The sequence below is a fragment of the Cariama cristata genome, unplaced genomic scaffold (genome assembly GCF_000690535.1).
Source record: "Cariama cristata isolate BGI_N322 unplaced genomic scaffold, ASM69053v1 scaffold24954, whole genome shotgun sequence".
In the NCBI taxonomy this organism is placed as follows: Eukaryota; Metazoa; Chordata; class Aves; order Cariamiformes; family Cariamidae; genus Cariama; species Cariama cristata.
Genome location: NW_009611627.1, coordinates 13,563 through 27,287, shown reverse-complemented (window position 1 = coordinate 27,287; position 13,725 = coordinate 13,563). Strand labels below are relative to the sequence as shown.

Here is a 13,725-nt window from a genome sequence, read left to right as displayed (position 1 = left end):
TATACTGTTTATATATTTATTTATATTTACCTTTACCTGTATTTTTTCTGTTTGCAGCATTTTTGCTCCTATATATGTTGGGCTGGTGGGAAATCTCATAAATACTGTGATAGTAATGGTTTGGATCCCTTTGCAGGGTAAAACAAAGTCAGACCATCACGTGAAGGAACATGGTAAGTATTTAGTGTTTCTGATAAATAACACATGAATAGGGACAGGGGATTGACATGCTGTAAGGACTGCTAAAGCACTTGGGGTTGCATTTAAGGGCAAAAAGGTGCCAACCTTGAAATGCTGACACTTTAATGCCTAAGCTGTGCTTGTGGAAGAGTATTATTCCCTACCGGTTGACCACCCTGCCATGCAGAATTGCAGGCTTCCACCCCAGTGCTTGCCATCCATCTCAGAAAAGATTAATATGGACCCCTTGCTGGGGGTTAGTTTGGCCCGGCATGGGAGGCAATCCTGCTGTCTCACAGGGGTCCTCTGCTTGCAGACCCAGCACCGGTTCCCAGCCTCCTGCCATCATCAGAAAGCTGGTGCTGCAGAGACGTGCCTTTTCGGAAAGGTGGTGGGGAACCTGAGCAGACAGTCTCAGAATTTCTTGCTTCCTGCCTCTAACCTGTATAAATAGAGTATTAATCAAGATGTCATCTTCTGTAGGCACATCGCAGTCTGGCAGCGTGTTTAGCATCAGAGAAATCCTTCGCCTGATGAAGTTTCCAGGAGTAATGGAAATTTTCGTAGTCAAGGTCTTTGCTGGATTTCCCATAGGTAAGTCTCACCCGTTACCCATGATTGCTGATGTATTTGAAATAAGATGACATACGTTGTAGACCAGGCTTGTCTCAAGTTACTGAAAGCACATTGCATATGGTCATGGAGCGATGAGGATTCAGTGCCTAACGCGAAGCTGGATGCTGTCAAATGCTCACAGTTACCCAGGGTCAAAACCCTGGGACTTAACATAAAACAGACTACTTGTCACGGGCTACTTCTGTGACTTTTGGCAAATCACTTAATGTCTCTACTCCATCCCCCTGGTTGTAAATGTTTTTTCTTCTTGTCTGTCATTTCTGTTTAGGCTGTAACCTCTTCAGAGCAGAGGGAAATGATTTGTACTCTACCAGAAATGCTGAGGTCCTTCCTGATTTTACTTAGTGATTTTAAGGAGTATGTGTACCCTAACCTTTTTTCCAACAACTAAAAACTATCGCTGGACGAGAGGCTGTGGCTGCTCTAACTGTCGGCTGCATGCAGGGGAGACACAGCATCTATCCTCCCTTGCACGTTGATGGTAGCGCTTGTTCTTCTCTTCTTTATATATTCTGCTCATTTTTTTGTGTCATGGTAGGAACCCACTGCTACCTCAAACCCATCCCAAACCTGCCTGTTTCCCTGCTCCCTTTGAGTCCATTGCTGTCCTGGCATGGTCCACGTCTCCCGATTTGCCTCGTTATATATAGCCTGGGCCACAATTTAATAATCTTTAATTTTGCCTACCCTCTAGCTTCTTTCCCCCTGGCTCGTCTAGAGGCAAACCAGCATGTCAACCTTGTTAGTGGTGGTGTAAGGACAGGGTGATGTTCTCTGCCCTTCCACACAGAACGCCTTCATGGCTCTTTCCCAGTCAAACCTAAAAGTGCAGTTTCTCTTGATTATGGTTTCAAGGATTGTATTTTGTGCACATCAAGACACGTACACATCATGCATCTGAACAAACTAAGGCACGTCCCTTCCAAACAGGGATCCTAGAGAGGATTTAAGGCATATTAGCTTTTATACTTTGCATCTTTTTCCAATTCATCTGAGTCTGGAGAAGCCCTTGGAGGTTAAATAACGTGAAACATAATTTACAAATTAAATTCTAATTTGTAAACTGTAAATTCATTTTACAAATGAAAGTAGATTTGGCTGTGGAGAGTGGCTGAATTGGAAAGGGATGGCATTTCTGGGCTTGGTCAGGTTCATCTGTTATTCCTTGCTAAGGCTCTGGGGGAACAAGTCCAACTGGAGCTGTAGAATAACATTCAGAGAACTAAAGGATGTCTGATTTTATTTCTTTTTTCTTTTTGTGTGCAGTTGGCACAGGCTGTGATCAGTAATGCCCGTTGGTCCTACCCCCACCACTGCAGAAAGGATACACTCTCGATGGACTGCTGGCTTGCCCTAATAGTGCACTTTTTTAGCTCTCATGAAACTCGACTTTTAAAACTGTATTTTTTAAAGTGTTTATGAAACAACAGCATTCCACAGAGCGAGACAGTCAAGTGATGTTTTAATAGGGTTTTCTCTGCTGATTCTGGCTCATTTCTCAGCTTAAAGTAGCATTCATTTCTCTGTTTAAAAATGCCTGAGACCGCATCCATAAGCAATCTGCACGGTAATTTCCTGCGTGCTCTCCTTTTTCCAAAGGCCAGGAGAGATGCGCTTTGTTTTAGTCATCCTGGCTGAAATGTAAATTCCTCCCTGTTGCAGAAGACACTTTTCTTTCCCCATGCATAGCAAAAACCATGTACCTAACCAAAATAAACATCTCCTGCCCAAAAATTCAGGGGAACTTCTAGGAAAAGAGGATGGAGACAGTGAAGCTGAGATTTAAGGCAGGGCATGGGCTACTAGTCTGTCACTGAAATGGCTGGGGGTATTTCCGTAAGAGTAGGAGTGGGTTCACCCGAGGCACTCCTGCTACAAGTATAGCACTTGCACTATGGTGAGGAGTGATTGAAATCCTAGTGACTTCTCTTTGCAGGTCTCTCTTTGCTTCAGGTGACTGACCATAGGATGACAGCTGAAAGGGGGTTTGGCCATCACCTACTTTGCAGCTCATCGCTGGAGGCTGAGCTCCTCATCAGCTCATTTACCTTTCATCTCCGGGCTGCAACTGTATAATTAATTAGATCGCCCAAATTACAGGCCGTTCTCTATTTACTTTGTAAACAAGTTTGTGATATACACAGAAGAAATTCTTCTGTTCCTTATGGATCTCATTGTTGTCTAAAATTAGCTTGTTTGAAACTGAAAGAGCCTCCCCAGGAGGGCTGCAGGGCTGGGAACCTCCTCCCTGTGTTGCATAAAAGCAGAGACTCGGGCGCTGTGCCTCTCGCAGGAGGGTGGCTGCCAGGGGATGGAGGGGCAGCAGACCGCTCCAGCACGGCTGAATTACGTTCTCAACTGACCTGGGAAAAGAAAGCCTCATTGCACTGCGGTAGATAAGAGACAGAAAAGAAAACACGAAGATGAAAATGTTAAACATACATTTTACTGACCAGAAATCACCAGGGCCTTGAAAATACTGATAAATAGCTGCTTGTATGAATCTTTAGCTGCCTAATCCCTTTGGAAAACCTAGTTTTGACACAAATGCTTTAGTACCTGCATCCCATTTTTAAAAGGACTTTCTTTCACGTGTGGAGCAGGATTTTGCAGTGAACCTTAGGGCTCTGCATCCCATCACCTTTGCAGTCCAGCGTAGGAGGGCTGAGACAGGCTCCCAGAGGCCACGCTCACCTCCTCACACTGGCTCTCGGTAAGGATCGGTAAGCTGGCCTTCCAAAGCCATGGACTACTTTTAGAAATGTCATGTCTTTTTTTTTTGAAAATACGGTTTGCACTCCTGTGTCTCCTTGGTGCTTTTCATTGTCTTTATCACGTCTCGCAAACCGTTTATCTGCCTTCTGCTGCATAACCCTAGTTACTCATCCCACGGGTGCCAGGTTTTCTAAGGAGTTCACCCCTTATTTAGACCCCCGCAAAAAAAGGCGAGGTTTCTGGGGATATTTTTTGCCATTTTCCTTTTTTTTCCTATTGAAGACCTGAGCTTCCCAGTGTGGATTGAGGCTTACCCGGGCAGCTTCTGTGTGGGCTTTTGGTGTCTCCAGAAGAGCCTGGGGACATGCCACCCCAGCGAGCCCACCCCAAGGCGGGGGACACTACTCAGCTGACCTGCAGCCAACCCAGATGAGACCTGCTGAGATCTTCATAAGAAACGCTTGTTCCAATGAGTATAAAATCTTTTGAGTTCAATCTGGGGCTCGCCTTGTGGGTTTCACCAAGAAATGTGTTGATAGTGGGAAAGACCTCCTTAGTTGCTGAAAGACAGGAGGGTTAGGGGGTCTCCCTTGTCCAGGTGGCTTTAAGTGACCATGCAGGCACAGGGGGTGACACCTGTCTAAAGAAGAGACCTTTGCGCCTCCAGGGGAGCCATGCAATGTGTAATGCTAATTAAAGAGCACAGCCTATCCCCCTGCTCTGAAAGAAATCAGCTCATTTGGAGGAGAAAGATCCAAATCTGCCTTAACTCAATGAGGGACTTCAAAGGGGAGAGGAGCTGTAGAAGCTGGCATGTGGTATTGGGAAGAAGCGTCAGGTATGTGGGGAGGTCGAGCCCCTCCTAGGTGGTACCTGCAGTGCGGTAGCAGGATGAAGGGCGAGCACCCACTTCGATCTAATCTTCCTGCAAGTGAAACAAAGTGTGGGTTTTTTTCTTTCATTTCTTCACGTGTTGCCTTTTACAAACATGTGCAGCTCTATTGCCTGGTTTGGATGTTGTGAGTAAATACTGTTATTTGCATGTTACCTTAAGCTGGCTTGAGCTAAGAGCGATTTCAAAGTAACTGTATAACGGCGGGGTGCTCTCCACGGAGGGGTGTGGTAAAGCCATAAATCTTCATGAGCTCCAGTTCCTCAGCACCTTCTCCAAATATCTGGAGAGTAGCAAAGCAGGGCGTCCTTCCTGCCCCCATCCCTCTCCCCCAGCACCATGGGGCCAGCTGGTGTGCAGCTATCCCCATTCAGGGGGGGAGAGGTGTCTCTGGTGGGGTTCAGGAAGGCTTTGTGGCAGGTCCTGGGGTGGAAGGGTGATGGTCGCTCCAGGCAAAGCCTTGGGGTGCTTGGAGGGAGGTCCTCATTGCTGCAGGTTCTCCACTGGTAGCGGTGCCGTTGGGCTGCTGGATGCGGTGGGGATGCACTGGTTTGTTAGGGTGCGAGTCCTCCACGGTGTTTTGGTCAGCAATTTGGGATCGCTCTCCTCATGCTTCCGGGAATCACCAGCAAATCCTTCCCATGCCATGGGGTTCGTGACTCACTTTGCCAGGCCACAATCTGTCTTCGCAGTCCTCGCACGTTGCCTCCTGGGCTCTGTTTTCTTCAGGAAGGAGAGGACCACAGCTCCTTACTTACCCAGTCTGTACCTCACAGGATCCTACAAGGGAGGGAAGGACCTCTAAAGGTCATCTGCTCTCCTCTCCTCCCCCCAGCAGGACCAGTGCCCTCCGATGGGCACGTTGTGGGGTCGTTCACATGCAGAGTCCCAATTTCCTACTGTCTTGGTCCATGTGAGGTGCAGAAGACATTAGGGGAGGCAGCAGCCACTCATTGAGAGTGATGTTTCGTCATACTTTTAATTTGATGGCTCTTTGTGTACGATGGGAGCTCGTGTACACGTGTCTGTATTTGTGTATGTTTGGTGATGGGGAAACACACACTCTTGTATTTTCATGTGAGGTTAAGTGAGTGGGCATTTTCCATTACACTTTCCAGAAACTGCCTTAATTGAAAAGCAGACCCAGCCTGTGCTGTTTCTGTCTGTGCTTTCCTGGCTGCTTGGGTCGACACCGCTCTCGGTCCACATGAGGGTTATGTTACGTGCCACCGGCGTCATTGCTGAGGTGTGCAGTGAAACCGCTGTATTTAGGCTGATGTCACTGGGTTGTTCGCCATGGTGAAAATCTGAAGCCAGGCAAAAGGGGCGAAGAATCCAATCAGATTCTTTTTATGGTTACAGTCTTGTCTGAACAAATGTTTTCTCACTGTCTTAATGGTTAGTCTGGCTTCAGTGCTACAAATATTTACCAGTTTATAATAAACAGCTGAATCTTCAGCCTACGTAGTCACATTATTTAAAGATGAAAGTAAGGGGGATTAAAAAGTTAACATTTAAAGATTAAATTGCTACACTGACTTTGAATAGGATTCTGCTCGTGTTTATAGCCAGTCCTGGCAACCCCAGGGAGAGCTACTGAGTCATAGTGGGGGTGACTGGGAGCAGGGTCTGGACCACTATATGCAGTACAAGTATATTGATGTATGCTTTTCATTAACCCTCCCTCTAGGTTTGTTCCTGATTATGTTTTCCATCATCTCTATGGATGTCTTTGGCTTGGAAGCAGTGGCGTCTGGATACCTGATGTCATATTTTGGTGTCCTTCAAATGGTAAGTGAAGTAGAAGTCCCCCTCTTGCCACACCACTATCCAATTTCCCACCTTTTTGACACATGCTTTTCCAAATCCAGGTGTAATATTGACAGGCAAATCCTAGCTCTGACTGGCGGCACTTAGCTTCAAAAAATAGAAGTGACTCCAAATTTATTCTGTTCCTTGGAATGGGAAGAAATCAGGACAAGGAGTCTCCTGAAAGCTTTCTTCTGCTTATCTCTCTTTGCAGATCTTTAAGCTGTCGAGCTAAAATTTCCTTGGACTGACATATTGTCCTGTTTTTTTGTAACAAAACTTAAATTGAAGCTAAAGTGCCTTGACTAGGGTTTTCCCTGGTGCAGATTAGCTAATTTACATTTACTTAGTAGCACCCTGCAAATTTATGTAAGCAGACAGTCTTACTGGTGTTTTCACAGATCCCTTCAGTGTAGAGGAAGGACTTGTTTCTGCTGCATGGAGAAACAAGCACAGCAAGCTTGTACTTTCCAAAAAGAAAAAAAACGAAAAGTTGGGCAATGGAACATGGTTAGGAGACTACCAAAATGGGTAAAAGGGAAAAGTCAGCTGAATTAGGCAGTAGCAGGGCCAAAAAAATAAGCTGTTGTATTATAGCAGAATGTTCCTTTTGGAGGAAGAGGCTAATAATTTTGCAGACAGAGCAACAGCTGGTTATAAGCAAGCCTCAAGGTAGGAGTGCAAGTTAAGCAATATCCTGAAGAAGGGTGGTCTTGTTATTAAATCCGCCTCCATTTCCTGGTCATTGCTGCAGAGTTCCTCTGGGATCTGGAGGAGCTTCTCATCTGGGAAACAACAGCTTTAGTTCCTTCCCTTATGATTTGGATTTGGCACGATTGCCAGTCACTTGGGCTCTGCCCTGGTCTCACCAAATCTGGGCACCCTGGTAGAGCAGCTGGCGAGCGTGGCCGTACATCAGCAAGCGGAGCCTGCGGAGTAAAGTGGCTGGAGCTGAGGAGTAGGCGCCTTTGCCATGGCTGTCCTGGGAGGATGGCTTTGGGCTAGCTGTCTCTCGGTCCTGTGAGCTCAGCTTCCCATCCAGTCCCGTTGGAAAGAAAACCAGTTTGCCATTCCACAGCGTAGAAACAACGTGACAAGTGGGGTGATCAGCGGCTGCTTTCCAATGCACATTTCTGACCCAAACCCCACTGCTAACAGAGGCTTTCACTACCTTGGTCTTTGTACACTGCCTCCTAGACCAGGATCTGCAGGAATCACTCAGGTTTTAGAGGGATCGAGTCGCCTTCTGATATCTTCTTCCTCCTTTGAGTGTAGAGGGACTCCCCAACAATTGTGCTTTTAACTTGGACACATCAGTTAAATCCCTACACTGACATCAGATTTGGGGTTACAGCATGGCTATGGTTTCGAGCCTGGTAACGTGAGAGCAGCAGCACTTGTACAGCCGGGGCGGGAGTGGCTTCGTGTTGCTAGATGGAGCTTGGACGCTGCTGTTAGGTCCCAGATATCTGTCTTCAGGACAGGGCTGTTATGTCTGGGATATCGGTATGTCTTCACTGCTATTGTTTCCCAGGTTAGTTTGGCTGAAACTACTGTAGATAAGGTTACCTGCTGTGCCGTGCCGGTGTACCCTACATATAGATACAACCCTGGAATATATGGGAGTTATAGCATTCACTCTGCTTCCTAATGAATCATCAGATGTCAGTGCTAACCAGGGACCCGACCCTTCCCATAGTCACAGGGTTTCATCCCGCAGAGGCCAATTATACCTGTAACCACGATCTAACCCAGCAGTGGCCCACAGGCTCAGGTGCAGCATCTGCTTTGCTGGGGAGTTTTTGCCTCGGGACATTTGACACAGAAACTAGCTTTTGTCAGCCAGGCAGTTTTCTTTTATCTATCCGTGCAGTTTCTGTCTGTGTTGCTACGCATATTCTTCAGCGCACAGCTCTGGACATCAGAAATACAGCAGTGAAGTGGTCATAGGGTACAAACTTCTCTTCTTCATGATGGTGCATTGGGGTTTGCTGTCAGAATACCAGAAAGGAAAGGGGAAAAAATGCTTTATTTTTTTTAAAAGCCCAGGACACTTGATTCCTGGTGGCAGCAAAGCCATCTCGCCCAAGAGCTTGCAAAGAGTTGCTTTCCGCTTTGTCCCTTGAACATTCCACTTTATCATTGGCAGTTCCAAGCTCTGCTCTGGTTTATGCAGGACCAGATCCTTAACTGGTCCAAATGATACTCTCATCATCTGGCTTTTAAATTATTGTAAAACATTAGAATTTGTGTCTGTACTTTCAGATCAGGTCTCTGGCTAGAACCACCCAAAGGTATCTCTTACAGATAGTGGCTGGATTAATGTTTTACGGCCACTTTTTGTTGGGGTTCCTGCAGTGAAAGATGTATGTAGGGAATACAACGTGTGCCGGCTCTGTCCTGCCGAGCCCCAGAGCTCCTTGTGTGCCCTCCTGTTGCCTAAGCTGGCAGTTCAGATGCATTTGTTTCTGCTGTACAGTGAATTGATACTGCTGGAGATACAAATGCAGATTAAGGTGCAAGCAAATTCAACCAGTCTGGATGGGTGAACGGTGATTAATATCTGCTGACTGGCTTTCCCACTTCACTGAATAAATTATAGCTTTATTCATAAGGAATATAATGTCCTTTTCAATGAATTTAATCAGCCAGATCCTCAGCTTTGATTTCTCACTCCTTAGTTTGCCTTTCCATAAAACATTGTGAGGGTTTTCCCATTCTCCTGGACTTGCTCTGAGCCCTCTTGTTAGAGGAAACACATGCCCCCTCTTTTGCACCTCTCTCTGGGCCTGAAAATGGGTTGTTATTTAAGGACTTTTATAGATGGGAGCAGACATCACAGAAATGAAGGGGAAACTAAGAATTGAACCATGTCCTGTTGACCTTAAACCTCCCTGTAGCCACTGAGCACAGAGCCTGGGCGGTGGCAGGGCACGGCCAGCTGATCGGCCCAGCACCATGTCCCCGGGTCTCGCCAGCTCCCAGCACACATCGCACGCACGGAGCGGCTTCAGAGATGCACAGGGAACAGCACAGCGAGCAAGGCTTTGCTGAGCCCTTTGCACAGCTCTTCCCCAAACGTTATACGCTGACAAAAGCATTGCCTGATCTGCCAATTCCTGCCAATTTTTAGTAATGTTATTTCTTTGTGTTATTGTAGTTTCTGATTTTTTAATGAATCTTCTCAAAATGAACATTTTCCTCTTGCACAGAAGATGATGTTGCAGCCCCCTTTCCCAGCCTGATCAGCAATCTCAGGTGACTCGAATAGCAATGGTCTCTTCCCATTTTCCTCTCCCACCCCGAGGATATTATGCTCCAATTCCTTAACCTAATTTTTCAGCTTCTCAGCCTCTTTTAACCTACTGTGGTGAGAAGCAGCCAATGCACTGTAAACATCTCGGTTTCTCACCATATTTCCCATTCAAGCCAGCTGCAGAGCACCTACAGAGGAGATTTTGAATGGCTTTGGCTCAGTCCACCTAATTTTAAGTAGGCAACTCAAGTACCTTGTCTTTGGTATCTCAACCTGCTCTTTGAGCAGGGAGATGAGCACAGAAACACCAACCCCCATGGGAGGCGAGGTGCTTGCCACCTTTGCAGATGGAAGATGTTAGTTAGCCTCCCCGCTAATTCAGGCAGCCCTCCTAAGGGACCCCATCCAGAGCTCCTCAGCCTCACCTCATCATGCTTGGTCCTGTCTTGTCACTTTATGACCCTGCAGGACCCCAACATTTGAGAGGATCCCCCACACCCAGCCTGAGAGGATCCCTGCAGGTTTGGAAGGCAGATTCGGAGCTGGGTGTTGGAGCCTGAGAGCCTCACAGGCTTTGGCTGGCTGCTCCCCAGAGCACCTCTCTTGGTTGCTCCCTTGCTGAGCATCATCAGCTCTGTCCACATGGGAACAGTTCATGACACTTGCTAGCAGTGAAGTGGCTCAGCTGGTGCTGGTGGTGGGTTTTGTGCCGCAATGCCATGCATGTAGCACCAATGACCACCGCTCATGGCATGGAGCATCCTCAGCACCCTTCGCCAGGTTGGTTGCCCACAGCATGGTCACCCTTCACCCTAGCACTGGTGGGACATCTCCTTGCTGCCACTTGTACCCCTGCAGGGAGGGACTTACGTTGCCTTGCTGCTGCTCGCAGCCTGTCTCGTGGAGACCTGAGTGGCCTGAAGTAATACGTCTGCTGATGCATTGCTGTAGAAGTTCCTGTGGGAGTACCTGTCCATGGGGAATGGGGCCTTCCCGGCTCTCTGGATGAAGCACTGGCCCAGGAGCTGGCACCAATTTGCTGTTTGTGGTTAGGCAAAGAGCATCGTCTAATAGCAGAGGATACTGGAAAGTGTGGGGCAGGCTCAAGTGCAGTGGAGGTGGGAAGAGGGCTCACTTCTGGGTCGGGACAGAGCCAAATGAGGTCAGAGAAGGGTGTGCGGGGCAGGCAGTGTCATAGCATTGGGACAAAGAGCCGCCTGATGAGGAAACAAAGTCATTGCTTAGAAGATGGAGTATGACCGAGACCGGAGTGGGCTGATGGGGAAGTGAAAATAGCAAGTGGGGGTAATTTGAGCAATCCAGGGCCCTGCAGTGACACTTGAAGCACAATCCCCACTGATAGCGTGGGGCTGTCTGATGAACTGGGACAGTGTCAGCCTAAGGCGAGGAGTCAGAATCGGGTGGGAGATAACGAAAGGAGGAGGGGAAGGCAGACAGTGGGAGGGGTACCTCTGCACCAGGCGTCTTCAGTTGCAGCAATTCCCTTGCTCGTGGCGTGTCTGAAGTATCTTTACCTGGTGGCTGGTGGGTCTCCAGGCAAGAAGGGTGAGAGCCCGTCAGGGACACAGTCCCTCTGTCCTCTGGGGTTGGGCTTCCAGAGTCCTCTCATCTCAGAAGCCATGTGAAAGAAATTTCCCTCATAGCGAATGCCTGAGAGGAGTATGAAACGCCATTCAATCTCCCTTCAGAGAATAATTAATTTTGTAATAATTTAAAATAATTTAACTTTGCATAATGGGCAGAAGCAGGCCTAGGCTCTAGCTTTTTTTTGGAGTTGCAAGCGCAATAGCATGGAGAACTTCCAGGCATAGTGTCTGGCTTGGAAAATGCTGCTGGAGGATTAGGCAAGTGAAATACCTGGAGTCCCGGCTTGATATCTAAAGTCCTATCTGATGCTTAGATTTGAAACTGCGGGAGGGGTGGGGGAAGCTTTCCTTTAAGAACTTCTTCTCCAAAAAACCAAAGCAAAACGCACCAAACAAAAACTCTGGGTGGGACATAGGGGTAGATTTTTATAACCCTGAGGATCAAGAAATCATAAGACATCTGTTCTATTTACTGCGTTTAAATTTGTATTGTTATACAAACTCCACCTCTAGCTTTGCAGCTTCTGGAGGGACAAGTTGGTACGGAGTGATCCTGAAAAGATGAGAGAGATTCCTGGAGGAGAGATTTACATTGTCTATCATCTTATCACCAGTCTGTCCCTCTTGCTTTTTTTTCCCCCCCCTGCACAGCTAAAGAGATGATTAAAGAGCTGGGGATTTAATTACAGCCAGGTATGCCTTGGGGGAAAACCCACTCGCTGAAAGGACCTTGCAACAACAAACAGAAAGTTCTCCAGTTTCCTCGCTTTGAAGGATTTCAATCTGTGGAGTGGGGCAGGTTGGAGGGGGAAAGAAAGTGATTAGGTTGGAGTTTGCAAAACACACGGTCCTCTTCCCCCTGTTCAGCAAAGTGCTGCCTTCAGCAGTTTGGTCCTCACCGTCGGCTCTCCTTCCAGTCCCACCGCCCTCCTGCTCCTCTGCAAGACCTGAACTACTTCTCAAGCGCTTTCTAGCATGGCCGTGTCGGTAAAACAACTCCCTTTTCCCCCGCCCAAGGTTTTGCACCACCTTCAGCCTTTGCAGAAAAGCCTCGTGATTTCGGTTGCCCCCTGCGGTCTGCCCCAGCCGGTGCCCACCCGCACATCCCACCCCAGCCGGCAGTGCGCTCACCCTGGGAACTGCCAGCCGGGCACAATTTCAAAGAGAAGAGATATGGGTCCGGTGCGTGGGAGGCTGCCTCTGATGTGAATCGTGCTATCTGCGCTAGGGATGGGGCCCTGCATCTTCTCTGCTAGGCTGTACCAGCTTATCTGACCTGCTGCGCCTGCCTCTCCGACCTGCTCATGTCTTTTCATTTCCAGGCTGTTGGGGGAAAGGGAATGTATTTTGTTGCCAGGCTCTGTCAAGCTTTCGATCGGTGCTGATGGAAGAATCTGTAGAAAGAGTCCTGTGTCCGCTGAGCGTGGAGGACCAGCCGAGCCCCTTTAACCTCCACCGATGAGGTTGGCTACATGCGGGTGCTGGTCCTGCTCAGCAGCGGCTCCACGCAGCAAGGCTAGTGCTTCATCGTTCAAAGGTCTTCCAAAAATTAGCACCTTAAACCTTCAAACAGCAACGATCTTTTCCATCCTGCAAGGGTTTCATGAAATTTGTTAATGAGGTTAACAATAAAATGGGTAATTGTCTGTTCTGAGCAAATGGGAGCTGCTGCCTTCCCAGAAATCAAATACACTGATAGAGGTAGAGAGCATTTTTCTACGTGATCAGCTGGAACTGGTGTGGTGAATCCAGCATAATGACAAGGAGAGATTTGGCTGTTCTTATGCATTTATTGGGAGACTTATTTGCCTTTAAAGAAGCAGGAGGGGAGAAAAAAAGAGATGAGTTGGTTTTCCCTGTGACATGTGTACACAGCCACGGGCAGTGCCTGTTATTTCACTTGCAAACAATTTCCTCTCTCTTTTGTTTATTGATGACAGAAGGCATTCCAGCCAGGTACACTGGCTCTTCCCCGACTTCAAAGGAGGTCAGGTTACAAAGGCAAGCACCGTGCAGGCAAAATGAAATGCAGGAGGGGAAGGCCCATTGCAGTCCATCTCAAGGGAAGGTTATATGCAAGAGAAAAGACCAGAACGCACCAGCATCATCAGTGCCACCAGGGCTTGTCCATGGGAGCGGTGACAGCCAAGTCATCTGGGATGGCCCCACTACCCCCTGGCAATGGCAGCACAGGTCCAAAACCTTACATGGGAGAGTGCACCTGAACCACCTCTTGCTGCCTCCTCCCCAAATGTGCCTGTGCCGACGGCTGCCACTCACACAGACCCCAGGACTGTGTGCCCAGGGAAAACTGCAGGCTGGAAGTAATGGGTTTTCAGGTCTAAATTCAGACTGGAAGCGAGGTCAGAGCTCCTGGTGACTGGAAACATTATCCAGTGCCTAAATCACGGCGCTGTGTCCAAAATCAAGATGATGGGACTTGCCTGCCTGCGGCTCATGGCTGGATCGGCCATAACCATGCTGGGGAGGGAGTCAGGCGGCCCAGAAAACCAGTGGGGAGGCTGGAGCCTGTGTAACCCAAGGATAGCTGCTTAGCCCCGAAGGGAAAGCAGGTGACTTGGGCTGATGCTTGCCCTTGGAAAAAGTCCCATCGCTGAGTCGGTTGGTTC

The 13,725-nt window shown here is 48.1% G+C and overlaps 1 protein-coding gene across 1 annotated transcript in view; it reads left to right on the top strand.

Moving 5' to 3' along the window:
- Window positions 1–57: 57 nt before the first annotated feature.
- The window catches only part of SLC22A18 (solute carrier family 22, member 18), a gene marked incomplete at its 5' end in the record, with an annotated part of 25,154 nt that continues 11,486 nt past the window's right edge, over window positions 58–13,725 (top strand). Inside the window, 3 exons of the mRNA XM_009698334.1 lie at window positions 58–173; window positions 664–774; window positions 6,114–6,214. Of these exons, the coding sequence (XP_009696636.1) occupies window positions 58–173; window positions 664–774; window positions 6,114–6,214 (328 nt within the window). The remainder of the gene's footprint in view (window positions 174–663; window positions 775–6,113; window positions 6,215–13,725) is intronic.